General features: G+C 55.2%; 5 protein-coding genes across 5 annotated transcripts; 3 read left to right on the forward strand and 2 right to left on the reverse strand.

Annotated features, from left to right (window-relative positions):
• Positions 1-499: 499 nt before the first annotated feature.
• On the forward strand, positions 500-2377 carry BDP81DRAFT_463878 (uncharacterized protein; the record flags this gene model as incomplete). The annotated part of the gene is made up of 3 exons (XM_060594075.1): positions 500-1549; positions 1586-2295; positions 2365-2377. The coding sequence occupies 3 exons, from the start codon at positions 500-502 to the stop codon at positions 2375-2377; spliced, it is 1773 nt and encodes a 590-aa protein (XP_060441323.1).
• Positions 2378-2618: 241 nt separating this feature from the next.
• Positions 2619-4963, reverse strand: BDP81DRAFT_463879 (ankyrin repeat-containing domain protein; the record flags this gene model as incomplete). Its single annotated transcript, XM_060594076.1, has 2 exons — positions 2619-4473; positions 4521-4963. The coding sequence occupies 2 exons, from the start codon at positions 4961-4963 to the stop codon at positions 2619-2621; spliced, it is 2298 nt and encodes a 765-aa protein (XP_060441324.1).
• Positions 4964-6218: 1255 nt separating this feature from the next.
• Positions 6219-6866, forward strand: BDP81DRAFT_328103 (caffeine-induced death protein 2; the record flags this gene model as incomplete). The annotated part of the gene is made up of 2 exons (XM_060585188.1): positions 6219-6285; positions 6343-6866. 2 exons carry the CDS (start codon positions 6219-6221, stop codon positions 6864-6866), a joined length of 591 nt encoding a protein of 196 aa, XP_060441325.1.
• A 1225-nt stretch (positions 6867-8091) lies between these two features.
• On the forward strand, positions 8092-10649 carry BDP81DRAFT_463881 (tetratricopeptide; the record flags this gene model as incomplete). The annotated part of the gene is made up of 3 exons (XM_060594077.1): positions 8092-8995; positions 9044-10156; positions 10210-10649. 3 exons carry the CDS (start codon positions 8092-8094, stop codon positions 10647-10649), a joined length of 2457 nt encoding a protein of 818 aa, XP_060441326.1.
• Positions 10650-10977: 328 nt separating this feature from the next.
• BDP81DRAFT_95456 (anthranilate phosphoribosyltransferase) lies at positions 10978-12661 on the reverse strand. Its single transcript, XM_060596521.1, has one exon. It carries the CDS (start codon positions 12341-12343, stop codon positions 11096-11098), a length of 1248 nt encoding a protein of 415 aa, XP_060441327.1. The 5' UTR covers positions 12344-12661; the 3' UTR covers positions 10978-11095.
• Positions 12662-13451: the final 790 nt, after the last annotated feature.

The following is a 13451-nucleotide window of genomic DNA, read 5'->3' on the forward strand; positions in this document are numbered from 1 at the left end:
ACATCTCTCTTGTTGTTGTTCTTGAATCCTGACTTGAGAGGCAACCCATGTACTGATAGAGTTTCTGGTGAAGCATTTGCTAAAGGTTGCCAATAATACCTGGCGTAGAACGCCACAAAGCGCATATGTCCATTTCCATATCCAATGACTCTCGTCGCCGCCTTATCGCGATGCAGCGGCACTCGTCCTCATTGGCCCTGTAGCCTCTGCACCCTGGTTGGTGGTGGCGATGCCCTGCTTCAGCTTCTAGCTCCATGCACCGCCTGTAAGGCGCACCCGGCGCGTGCCGTCAACGCGGGGGTTCAGCTCCCACGCCTACGCTTTCGTGTGACGGTGTGTTCGGATGTTCCCCCATGATGGCATGTCAACTTTTATAAAGGATTCGCGAGTTCCCGTTGTTTTGGGAAGAGCTCTGCTAAAACATTCCGAGACTACAGTAAGCAAAGAAACTACCAACAAAGCCCGCAATCATGCAGTATAATCACATCCAGCCACGCCCATGACCATCTCCGTCGTAACCTACCTCCTCCTCCTCTCACCTCTCTCCACAGCAGCGACCCCTCTTTCATCAACGACCAACTGGGCTCCCGAACCAAACGGCCGCGGCACCTTTGGCCTAATCTGCTCCTGCGTCCTCACCCTCACGATATGCGTCTGGACGGCCCTCCACCTCAACGTTCCCGCCGCGCGCTCCACCCTCCGGAGCCGATCATTAGAACGGACAAAGTGGGTCCTCTACGGCATCTTCGCACCGGAGCTGGTGGTCGCTACGGCGGCGGCGCAGTATATCGTCGCGAGGTGGCTCAAGAGAGAAATTGAGAAGGATGTTGCGAGTCGGAAGGGCGGTGTAGATGGGGCATCTACCGATAGGGAGGGGATGGAGACATTTTCGAGGCATACTTGGGACATGACGCAGTGTTTCTATGCCGTGATGGGTGGATTTGTCGTCAATGTGCCGTCTGCAGAGGATGAGACGGCGCTGAGAAGAGTTACGGTCACGCCGGAGGGTATCAGGCTACTGTCATTCATCGGCAAGCTGCCGCATATTCACGAATCGCAGATCCAGGATAAGAGCAAGGCGGATTGGATGGCCAAGTCACTTGTCTGTATACAGGCTGGGTGGATGGTCGCCCAAGTCATCGGCCGTCTCATCAAGAGACTACCAGTCTCGTTGCTCGAGATCAACACCTGCGGACACGTTGCTTGCGCTGCGCTACTGTATCTGCTCTGGTGGAGCAAGCCACTGGATGTGCTCGATCCCACCATCCTGGACGAGGGGAACGAAGATGCGATGGCATTGATGATGTTTTGCTCGTCATCAATGAGCGCCGTCAACGGTGTCACTGAGATCCGGTGCTTCATGTACATACCGCCTGAAGACATGGGCACGGAAGGGGTGCGAAAGGAGAATAAGGACAAGATCCTCATCACGACTCATCTATCCATCGGCTCACCTGGTACCAGGGAGCCCTCTAGATTTCTCGGCTTCGACGTAAGTGACCTTCGTCCCTACTCGTCGCCAGTGGACGTCGACATTCAGCGAAAAAGAGTATCTCGGAGCGCGTACATGTACCACATCGACCAGGCGAAACCGACGGTGTCCCCGGAATGCCAACAGACATACTTCGTCTCACCCTACACCGAGCTCAGTCTTCGGCACGGTACGATCTATTGTCGAAGGCTCTTTGCCGATGTTCAACGACATGAGAAACCTCACATGCCTGTCAACCCAGGACGATTGGCGCAAGCTGCAACGGCCGCGGATTCTCTCTGGGTAAAATGTATTTCCCGCCCGACGTATGCTCAATTCTACTTCACTTCCGTGCCAACCGTTGGCGTATTCCTCGGCGAGACGGATTACCTCGTCCCACACATTGTCAACTTCCCGTCCATGTCGAACCTCGGGTTAGGTCAAGTCAACATCCACCGCGACGTCCTACGGTCTGTTTTCGCCCTGACGGCAGCAGCGTACGGCGGCCTCCACCTTGCGGGCTGGCTCGACCACTTTCCCGCGGCGATTGAGCGGACTCTCTGGCTGGCTGCATCGCTGGTGATCACATCCTCGGGCGTGGCGCTGTGGGTCTTCTTCCTTGCTCGACAGATTTGGCCACGGTTTGACGTTTTCATCTCTGGTGCGGCGCCGGGGGCGCAACTGGCGGGGAAGACGTACCAAAAACCGTGGATGAAGAGAGCAAACTCATTTGTTCTTTGTTTTGTGCTGCTGGTGTTTGTTGTGGCGAGGGTGTTTCTGGTTATTGAGGCGTTTATTAACCTCCGCGAGGCTCCTGCGTCATTGTATGAGACTCCGGAGTGGTCAGATTTCTTTCCGCATTTCTAAGGGAAGAGATTTTGAATACTTGAAAGCTGCACGCTGTGATTTTGGCATCGCTCACCGATCCGAGAGCAGATGGCACGACTTGGGAGATATTGACAAGTGGAACTATTGTATTTGAATAGGAAAACGGCGTATAAGCCTGTTGTGATGACCACGTCGCGTTGATGAAACGCTTACGTGCAACCGTTGGGTATCTTCTGATATCAAGGTAGATCTTCGATCAACATAGGAAAGGTACTACTAGTGTGAAGCAAAAGTGAAAGTGAGGGAGGATTTCTCCGCGTCAAGTCTTGAATTTCCATCCCTCAATGAGTCGGGCAATTTTCAGGTGACCTTTCTGCCTGGCGAGACCGGCAGCAGTGCCCTGGCGATACTTCGCTTTCATTTTATAGTCTTGGAGAGACTCGAAGACGGCGCTGGCATGAACTAACCTCGCACCGTGTTGTAGCAACAGCTTCACTGTCGCGTACTGACCCTTGACGGCCGCATAATGCAGCGGCGTTGCGCCATGGTGATCGCGTTCGCGAACATCTAGTGCAAGGTCCATCAGAAGCTTTATCATCGCGGGATGCGCTGTGCCGTAGAACATCAGGTTTGCCCCTGACATTGACCGAGCTCTGAGATACGCTCCGGCGCTGATGAGGAGTCGCACAGTGGCAAGGTGTCCCGCCTTCACGGCAGAGAAAAGGGGGGTGAATCCTGGCCAGGTTCTAGTGTCAAGGTCGACGCCCGTGTTGATCATTGTCGCGAGCACATCATTCTGTCCGTAGTGGGCTGCAAGATGTAGCGGCGTTATGCTAGAGTTTCGCAACAAGGGCGTCGTAAGGTCTGCACCACCTCGGATGAGGGCCATCGCAATCCGCGTATTGCCGGCTTTGAGCGCCTGGCATATGATCCTCTCTGCCCCGGGGGCAGAGTGATCTACGTCAGCACCGACCTCAATGAGATATTGGGCAGCCTCAAAGCATCCCAGGTGCATTGCAATTGTGAGAGGAGTCTCTCCATGTTCTGTCGTCGGATCAATCTGCGATCCGGCCTTGAAAAGAAGTTGCAGCACCTCAACTCGGTTCTTATGGGCTGCCATGTGAATGGGCAAGTATCCCTCGCTGCCAGCAGCATCAAAGTTGGCACCCCGAGCTAGGAGAAGCTTCATGGTACGTAAGTCCCCGGCCGAGGCAGCCGCAAGCAAGGGAAAGTTGCCCTTCGAGCTCGGCAAGTTGATGTCGGCCCCGGCCCCGATCAGCACCTCGGCGATATCCGGACAAGCTGTGGCTATTGCGTACGTGAGGGCGGTATGCTCGTTGACTCGTCGGTCGAGGTAGGCGCCCTGATCTGATAGGAACTCCGTCATGGGGCTGCTTCTCATGGATATGGCGACATGGAGTGCCGTTCTGCCGTTTTGCAATCGGGTTTCCAAATCCGCACCGTATTCGAGCAACTTTTCGATAGCATTGAAGCGGTAATTCTGTACGGCTGCTATCAGAGGCGTCCGCGTTCCCAAACCTCTCCGGTCAACTTCACCCCCGGCACGTATGAGCACTTCCAAGGTGTCGTCATCTTTGGCCGACATGGCGGCGTAGTGTACTGCCGAACACCCCAGTGTATCGACGGCATTGACATCTGCATCAAGTTCGCACAGTAGCGAGACGACCTTATCGGAGTATCCGTACTTGATCGTCGTGATTAGGATCGTGTCGCCCTCGTCTCCTCGACTCTCAAGATCAGCTCCAGCAATAGCTAGGAAAGTCACTAGAGATGGAATCTGGCGATTGAGGGCTCGGCGAAGAGGGCAGAGTTTTGAGCCGAAACGAGGTGCATTCGGGTCAATGCGCTGCAAGAGGAGCTTCACCACGGCAGCCTCGTCTCCCCGATCGATGGCATCGTGTAAGTCCTTTGTTGTTCGCATGCTTTGCTTGTATAATATGCCTGGCGGCGGTCTGAGTCTCTTTAAAGCCGAACGAACTTCGAAGGAATCGTTAACGGGTGCAATGTCTGTTTCTGGCCTTGGTCGTGGGCCAATGGTTGATAGGCGCAGTCGACTGCCTTTATTAAGTACTGCCGGGCTGATCGCACAATCCCATGACACTAGGCGGGATGAGTGCATGAAGGTAGAGTGGTTTTTGGATGTCACATGTTCGCTATTTCGGTGAGCAACGTTCGCGTAACTGGTACGAGTTTGACATACCTTGGAACACAATTAAGGAGAAATGTAAGAGATTGACGGTTGGTCTTGAGTTGGCGTTGAATTTGCCTGAGAGAGTCTTCGTTCCAAATGATGGTAATCTGGCCCGAGGACATGTCGACGGCACTATCGCTCGTCGCTGGGCGTATTCGCGTACTGTAGAAGTCGAGAGACGACAATTCTGTAGAAATCGAGTCTAAGGCATCCTGGCAGGATTGATCGAGTAAGACCGGGTCAAAAACGAGGGTTTCGGGTATCGTTTCGCGGAGATACTTGAATCGCCGTAGAGCATCCGTGACAGCATGACACTCCTTGGCTAGATCAGCCAGCGTCACCGGTGCCGTATTGAGACTATTAGCCACGGTGCTGTATCGGTCGGTTAGAAGCTGTGATGTGCGTATCAGGTCGGCCAGGCTGATGCCGGGCTGGCGTCCCGGGGAGTCCATGACCGGTCACCTTAGCAGGTGGACATTTCTGTGCGGAATTCCATCAAGAGAACAGGCCCGCCACCCTTCAAAGTCAGGAGGAAACACCCTCTTTTAGGTTGGATCAGAAGAGGGATAATGGGGAAACATGTCGCGGGGCCAGGGAGCCAAATCTGGCAACGGCCCATTCCTACGACGAACCAGTACCAAACGGTTCGCACCCGATACGGTATTTGGGGCGATGCTAGCCAGGGGAGACTATTGAGTGCAATTTGGCGAGATGAAGAACAGGCGAGCCCAGAAATTCGGGAGCTTGTCAGGGCATGGTGGTCACGCTAGGACAGAGATCCTTGAGAGGATTGTTCCAAAATCGCATCTTTGAGGACGACACGACGGATAGAATATCGGTTGGTTGAAAAGGACAAACCTTGACATACGCTAGACGTGGGTAGGGATGAATGCATCGTCGTCCGTGTGTTTCCCAGGGGTCTGGATGGCATCCGTGGGTTGATTCAACTTGAAGGCAGAAGACGCTGTCGACGCTTGTCATAAACACTGTGGCGAAATCAAGACCGATCTCGCGGGGTTGAAGATTGCTATTTATTGCGTGGCTTCTGGAACTATCGAAATCTGACAGGGCGCTAAAAAGCAATGTCTGCGTGGCTCTGGAGCAGAATGTCTTGACTTTTGGTGTTGGGTCTGAGCGGGCACACGTGGGTGGATTGTCGAGAGTCGGTGAGAGAGAGAGAGAGAGAGACGTGAGAGACAAACCAACGACGAACCCTGAATTCCCACGTCGAAGCTTGGACCACAACGGACTGTGGGTCCGCATCCGTAGTGTAAAGCACAGGCCATCCGTTCCGCGCCGAGGATCTTCCGCCGTGGCTCCACCGGGACCTGGCTGGATTAAATGATTCGATGGATCCAGGTGGGTCACTGAACATGTAGATGATTGGTGAGATAATCAGCACCAGTCGGAGCTCTTCCAATGCTCCTGTGCTCCAGAGTACGTACCGCTGGATGTCCCCGAGCTTTCGAGCTTACCTACGGCTCCCCGTCGACGTAATCGAGTTTGCGGTGACCACCACATCAATAGCTCTCAGTCTTCCGACTTGCGATCTTGATACATGTCGAGCAAGAGCACACGAGCTTGCTATTCTGTGAAACAAAAATATACTACATATTAACATCCACGCTGGCGAACATACTTTGGAAGAAAGAGTCGTCATCCGCGGCGACCGGCGCAATCCCCTCCAACCCTCCGCCTGGCGACATCATGACCCAACCGCCGGCTCAACCGCATCTTACAGCCCAGTTCTGCTTCTCGACAGGATCTTTGAGGGGTGAGCTGACCTACGCCGATGAAGTTATGTCTTCTTGGTACTAACACACTCTTCAAGACTTTTTACGGCTGTCTCGCGCCACCATTGACGACTCGATCACCCAAAACCTCAATGCCCTCGTAACACCCGCGCGAGCCGGCTTCGACCCGACATCGACCTCACAACGAACACCGCGTTCCTTTCCTCGGCAGATAGATCCGCAAGCGTGTCAGAAGTTCAAAGACCAGGTGCTCTTCCCGACATGGCATGCGCGAGCTGAAGTCTTGCACTACTGCGGAGTGGTCGCCACAAGCCCAGACCCCGACGATCCAGAGGCTCTAGCCCAGCAGATCGAGGCCGCCAAAGACAAGGAGCGTGTTGTCGACGAACGTTTGGATCCATACTCTGGGCGATTCTTCCCCCGAGAGCCTCGGACAGAGCAGCTCGCGATGCTTATCCGGCAGGAAAAGGGCGTGGAGAATATTGTGCGGACGAGAACGTGGGATATGGTCAAACAACGATGCGGCGAGTCGGCAAACACGTGGGAGGAGGCTCTCGCGAGCTGGCGCTCAATAGCGGCTGTGAAAGGCGATGATCAATAGGTCGGAGAATACATTGTTCTCGGCGGCTGTACCATTATTGTATAAACGTACACCATGTACCTGTACCAACCATGTAACACAATACCAGATGATTGACGATAGACAAATACAAAATAACACCAACGCAATTGAGAGCCTTTAAACTCATCTGAGAAGGAGACGTAGTGTATGGGGACAAGAACCGTAAGGAATGTAAAATCTTGCGCTTCAAGATCCTAGAGATGGTACGAAATCTGGTCTCGGTCTCAAGGCATCTAGATACCTATCTCACCAACTCACCGTATTTCATGGCATGGGGAAGATTGTCTTATTTGTGTTTTCCATCATCGTTCGCTCAACCATGATGGGCATTATCAGATCACCAGTACTGGCAAAGATAGCCCGATAATGAATCCACCATAGATTTCTTCGGGTCCGAATAAGGCTGTCGAATGCTCTTGTCTCCTGGAACTGCTCAGTCCGTCATGAATAATAGTACGCATCTCAGGAATCTCAGCAGCACAAAGGAACACGAAGCTGTAAACGGTACTTGTTGTCGAGGATTCGAGACTGAGAGACCGTCCCCCACCAAAACGGCGGATAGGCCGTTCCTGAGCGGGACGTGCGCAGAATATGCGGCCACTGGTGGTGCGATTTGGATGCGGTGAAAACGGACCTGATGGGCTCGGGCTCAGGTCTGCCCCGCCAAAAGCCCGCCGTCCCGCCAAACGGTCAGGACCAGTATCGTACGGATGGATACAGTGGTGGCGGTCGCTGCAGGGCGAAGACGGCGCACTGAGCCCCCATCGAGGGCAGCCAGCTCAGCCTTGTGGCCAGAGTCTTCCATCCAGAATCCCACCCGTTTACGTCGAACCTTTGTGAACACTTGCAGCTCCGTTCGTGGACTCGCACACGACCAACCTTTGACTTTCCACCCCACGCTCTCGAAAAGGTACGAGTCCTCGGTCCCCGACACAACCGACCTCTACTCTTTGCATCTTATCCGTCCTCTACTTTTTCACCAAGTCAGTGGCTCGCTTCCGTCACACGACTGCAGCAGCTACCCCTCCTTGACCTCCGAGGACCCCTCCAGACAAACTGCTGCGGACCAGCCTTCCGAAGAGTTTGCATCTCTAGCGACTTTTGGGATCGTCTCAGCCTTGCGAAACTCGGTTTCCTCCTCGACGACTCGATCTTCTTTCCCTCACAGCACTGGCGATTCGATCTCCGGCCCAATACCGATCCGATGCCGCAACCTCTCAATTCGAAAGAGGCTTCCCTCTTTCGCGCCGTCATCCGCGCCTATGAGGACAAGCAGTACAAGCGCGGTCTCAAGTCCGCCGACCTCATCCTCAAGAAGAACCCCAAACATGGCGACACAATGGCCATGAAGGCTTTGATCATGAATGCGCAGGGTAAGACGGAGGAGGCTTTTGCTCTGGGCAAGGAGGCTTTGACGGTGGACATGAAGTCGCACATCTGCTGGCACGTCTACGGCCTGCTGTACCGCGCCAACAAGAACTTCGAGGAGGCTATCAAGGCATACAAGTTCGCTCTGAAGCTCGAGCCCGAGTCAACGCAGATCCAGCGTGATCTTGCCATTCTTCAGGTGCAGATGCGCGATTATGCCGGATACATCTCAAGCCGCACTGCCATGCTGCAGGCCCGTCCCCAGCTGCGCCAGAGCTGGACTGCGCTGGCTATCGCTCACCACTTGTCAGGTGACCTGTCCGCCGCCGAGAACGTCCTCACCACCTACGAGGGAACGCTGAAGTCCACGCCCTCCCGCAGCGACTACGAGAACTCCGAAGCCGTCATGTACAAGAACACCATCATTGCCGAGCAGGGCGAGTACCAGAGAGCTCTCGAGCATCTTGAGAGTGCCGCGAAGCATAACCTTGACAGGCTTGAGTACTTGGAGCTGCGCGCCAAGTACTTGGTCAAGCTGGGCAAGAAGGAGGAGGCTATTGCCGCATGGGAGGCTCTCGTTGAGCGCAACGCCGACCGCCCTGCTTACTTTGAAGGTCTGGAAAGCGCTCATGCCTTTTCCGACAGCGACGCTGCTGCCAGAAAGGAGGTTTACGACAAATACGCCAAGAAGTTCCCCCGTTCGGATGCTCCTCGCCGCCTACCCCTGAACTTCTTGTCTGGTAAGTGTTAGCGCACGTCTTTGTACTCACAGGGGCTAACACGAGCAGGTGACGACTTTTGTGCTGCAGCAAAGGAGTACTTGACACTCATGTTCAACAAGGGCGTTCCATCGACTTTCGCCAACCTGAAGCACTTGTATTCCGACTCTGCCAAGAAGGAGGCCCTCGAAACTCTCGCCCAGGACTACCTCAAGTCGAGCTCGAACTCGGAAGCTACCAACGGCGATCGCTCAAAGGGAGAGGCCGCTGCTCTCTACTTCCTTGCCCAACACTACAACTACCACCTCAGCCGTGACCTCACCAAGGCTCACGAGTACGTCGACAAGGCTATCGAGAAGGTTCCCGACAGTGTCGACTTCACCATGACCAAGGCCAGGATATGGAAGCACCAGGGCAACCTGCAAAAGGCCTCCGAGACCATGGACAAGGCCCGCGCTCTGGATACCCGCGATCGTTACATCAACACTAAGGCTGCCAAGTATCAGCTGCGCAACAACGAGACAGAGAAGGCGTTGAAGACTGTAGGCCTCTTTACCAGGGCGGACACTGTTGGCGGCCCCCTCGCGGATCTCCTGGACATGCAATGTGTCTGGTTCCTGACTGAAGATGGCGAGGCCTATGCCCGTCAGGGTGACGATGCCTTGGCTCTTAAGCGCCTCCACACGGTTCACAACATCTTCGACGTCTGGCAAGAAGACCAGTTTGATTTCCACAGCTTTTCCCTGAGAAAGGGCCAGATCCGCGCCTACGTTGATATGGTTCGGTGGGAGGACCACCTTCGGGATCACCCCTTCTACTCAAGAGCCGCTTTGGACGCCGTCGCGATCTACCTCAAGAGAGCCGACCGTCCCGCGACGAACGGCGTCAACGGCGACGCTAACGGCGACGATGCCTCTGAGAGAAAGAAGGCTGCGAAGAAGGCCAAGAAGGAGCAGCAGCGCCTGGAGAGGGAGGCGGCTGATCGTGCGGCGAAGCAAGATCCCAACAAGGGCAAGCCCGCCAGCGAAGAGCCCAAGAAGAAGGACGAAGACCCTCTCGGCCTGAAGCTTTTGGAAGCCGAGCCCCTGAGCGCGGCGATGCGATTCGTCACCCCCCTTCTGCAATTCAGCCCGCAAAACATCAGCGCTCAATTCGCCGGCTTTGATGTTTACCTGCGCCGAAGTAAGTTTGACTATGGTACCTCTACCTCTGGAACAGTACTGACACATTTACAGAGAAGTACGTTCTCGCCCTGCGTTCCCTCAACGCCGCCCGCGAACTCGATGCATCCCACCCTGGAGTTCATGAGCGTGTTGTCGAGTTCGCTCATGTCGTGCGCCCGGCACTTGAGAGCTTGCCCGCGAAGGTGCAAGAACTGATCAAGTCCGAGTTCACTCCTCCTGCTGGCGACCTGAAGAAGTATAACGAGGAGTTCCTCTCGAACAACAAGACCAAACCCACCCACATCGTCGCCGCCCTCAAGACACGAAGAGTGCTTGGTGAGGACAGCGCCAAGGCCGAGGCCGACCTTGCGAATGTCGTCAAGGCACCTGATGCCACCTTTGAGCTTGCCACCGAGGTGTATAACCTCTTGAAGGCGTGGAGGAGCAGTGAGGCCGAGACGCTCAAGAAAGAGGCACACACGAGGTGGCCGGAAGTAAGCCTCTTCGCCTAGGAGTGCAGGCCCCCGCCTTTGTCGCCAATTCGGAGGATATGGAACCAGCTCAGGCGGAAATGAAGGCAGGTTGTCGGTTTCCAGTATTGCGATTTGTGCAGTCAGATACCCGAACAGTGGGATGCGTTTCCAAACGGTCATGGGCGGATTTGTTTCCTCGGTGAACGGGAAGCCAAGGCTGGGTAAAGGTCCGGGCTATGGACGCGTGCATCGTTGCGGCATGTGTCGAATCAAGGACATAGTTGCATCATCAAAAGTTGTGATAGAAGAGAAGGCTACACAAAAGCGTACGAGACTCTAGATTCCCTCTGAGCAGCAGCTTTTATCTCGTGATGCGTTTCGTGTTGAGGCCGTGGTATTCCATGCCTTGCTTTCTTTGGTCTCTGCTGACCCCTATTCCCCTTGCCGGGGTTTTCATAGTACGGTACCCTCAAGTTACACACGCTCTACTGACTGAAGCTATTTGTAACGTCGACGAATGCACTCCACTGCTTCCAGGCCTCGCCGCTCTTGACAGCCCAGCGCGCCCTCCGCACACCCTCCTTCCAGCGTCCTCCACCAGGTCCCCTTTCGGTAATCACCTGGCCGTCATCACCGGGACCCATGTTGCTCGTCTCGGCCTCGCAGATACCCGACGTCACAAACAGCGTCGCGGCGTTCATCAGAACGAACTCGAGAATGGGATCGTCATCCGCCATCTCGCCCTCCAGTATCCTCCTCAGAATCTCGGCATTCTCAGCCGGCTCTTTACCGGGGGACACGGTGTTGAGAGGGTGCGTGCCCAGACCGAAATCACTCGGCTGCACCTTGAAGTGATCCGCCACGACCTCCCCGCCCGCCGCCTCGCTCAGCCTCCAGACCAGCGTCGGCCCGGCGCAGCTGACTTCGTCCAGCTCCTCCTCACCGCAGATAATCATTGCCTTTTTCGAGCCGCTAATCTTGAGGGCCTCGAGGAACACGGGGCCGAGCTCCTTTCTCGCTACGCCGATGACGCGGGCCTCGAGGATATCCTCGACGGGGTTCGCTAGGGGCCCGAGGAGGTTGAAGATTGTCCTCCATGGGAGCTCTTTGCGGATAGGCGCGACGTAGCGCATGCCCGGGTGGAAGACGGGGGCGAAGAGGAAGCCGTAGTTTGTGGCGGCGTAGACTTTTGACATTGTGGCCGGGGTGACGGCCATAAGGACGGGCGGGCGCGGTTGCATGTTGTTGACCAGGTCCGCGGAGCCGGATTTGGAGGTGCTGGCGCGGTTGCCGTGCTTGGCGACCAGAAGAAGAGAAGAGGCGAGGATGGAGGCGGTGGTGCTGATGTTGAAGGTGTTGTGGGCGTCACCTCCCGTGCCGACGATGTCGCATAGCCCGCCGGCGTAGGTTCCCGCGCCGAGGGCCTTTTGCTGGACGACCTTGGTCAGGTCATCAAAGTCGACTTTGGCGGCGGCGCAGCGCATGTAGTGCGCGGAGCGGGCCATTACGTCGGCGCGGCGGTCGAGGTTGGTAAAGTGCAGGGCGATGAGGAGGGAGGCGGCCTGGGTGTCGGAGACCTGGTGGGTGAAGAAGTGGGAGATGGCCTCGGCGATCTCGTCGGCGCTCACGGCGAGGCCGGCGTCCGGGACGGGCCAGAGTTTCTTGAGCAGCGGTTTGATGTCGATGAGCGGGAGGGCGGCGTCGGACCCCGCGACCGGAGGTTGTGAGGCCATGGCGGGGTGTTTTTTTTTTTTTGGCTGTTCTTTTTGTTGGAGTTTTTAGTGATGAGAGGAGATGATGAACAATTGCTGTGGTAAAATCAGATAACAATCAATTGACCGGCATAGGGGTGTTTTGCTTATGAATTGGGTCACTGAGAGGAATGAGATGTGATGTGAGTCAAGAGGTCCTTGGACAATGAGAGGTTGTTCAATGTGAGAAGTCAATGTGAGCAATCCGCTATCTGAAGCGGTACGGCAGTACGTACTGGCCAAGTGAGCGAAAGAGGTTGCGGCCCACAGCTGATTGGTCAATTATTGCCTAACTTAGAGGGCACGGGGGAATCTCATTGGCTCTGAAGCTGTGGGATACTTGCCGTTCACGCCAATAAAGGAATCTCCGCTCCCGCTGCGTGGAGGGGAACACAAGCAAAGTATGGAAAGCTTAGATAAGGCAGGGGGAAGTTGTATTATCCGCATTTTAATCAATTCTATTAGTGTCTGTAGAGATTATAGTGATGCCAGATGCTGAATGAGTGAATGCCGTTCTCCTTACGCGTCGGTTTTCGATGCCAGCCCCGCGTGGAGCGTTGACTGTACCATCTCAAAAACATCGCGCGGATTACGGTACGTACTCACTCATACCTTAGTTACCTGACTAAAAGGCAATAAAGGCATTGTGCCATTTCCTCCTTTCTATTGTCTGCTCAGCCCAGGCTTACGTATGCCCTCTCGCTCTTATCAAGTTACTTTCGGCCAACGCCATGCGCGCCATGCAAAGCGGCGGTTAGACTCGCAGCACAAGGAAGCCGCAGCGCCGCAGCGCCGCTCGCCCATCGTCTGATGAATGGTTCACCAAGGCATACGAGGCATACGACTTTCTCTTGCACGCACGACCACTTGTTTCCGCCCTGTGTTGAGGGTTGAGGAACCAAGACATCAACAGCTTTATACCGACACATTAGAGGTCCTCCACGGTTGGAAGACGCCAGCGCAGCCAAGGCGGGAAAGTCGGGCATCGCCCAAGCTGTGTCGCCGGTGTCCTTCAGTCGCCCGGTACCTGACCAGGCTTACCCACACCACCAAGACGGATCGACGGCCAGCAAATCACCTCTTGTCTCTA

This window comes from Colletotrichum phormii (assembly GCF_030913505.1).
Source record: "Colletotrichum phormii strain CBS 102054 chromosome Unknown BDP81scaffold_20, whole genome shotgun sequence".
In the NCBI taxonomy this organism is placed as follows: domain Eukaryota; kingdom Fungi; phylum Ascomycota; class Sordariomycetes; order Glomerellales; family Glomerellaceae; genus Colletotrichum; species Colletotrichum phormii.

Bases quoted from the DNA above. Each gene is read 5' to 3' on its own strand.
- BDP81DRAFT_95456 (XM_060596521.1), bottom strand. From the start codon at position 12,343: ATGGCCTCACAACCTCCGGTCGCGGGGTCCGACGCCGCCCTCCCGCTC.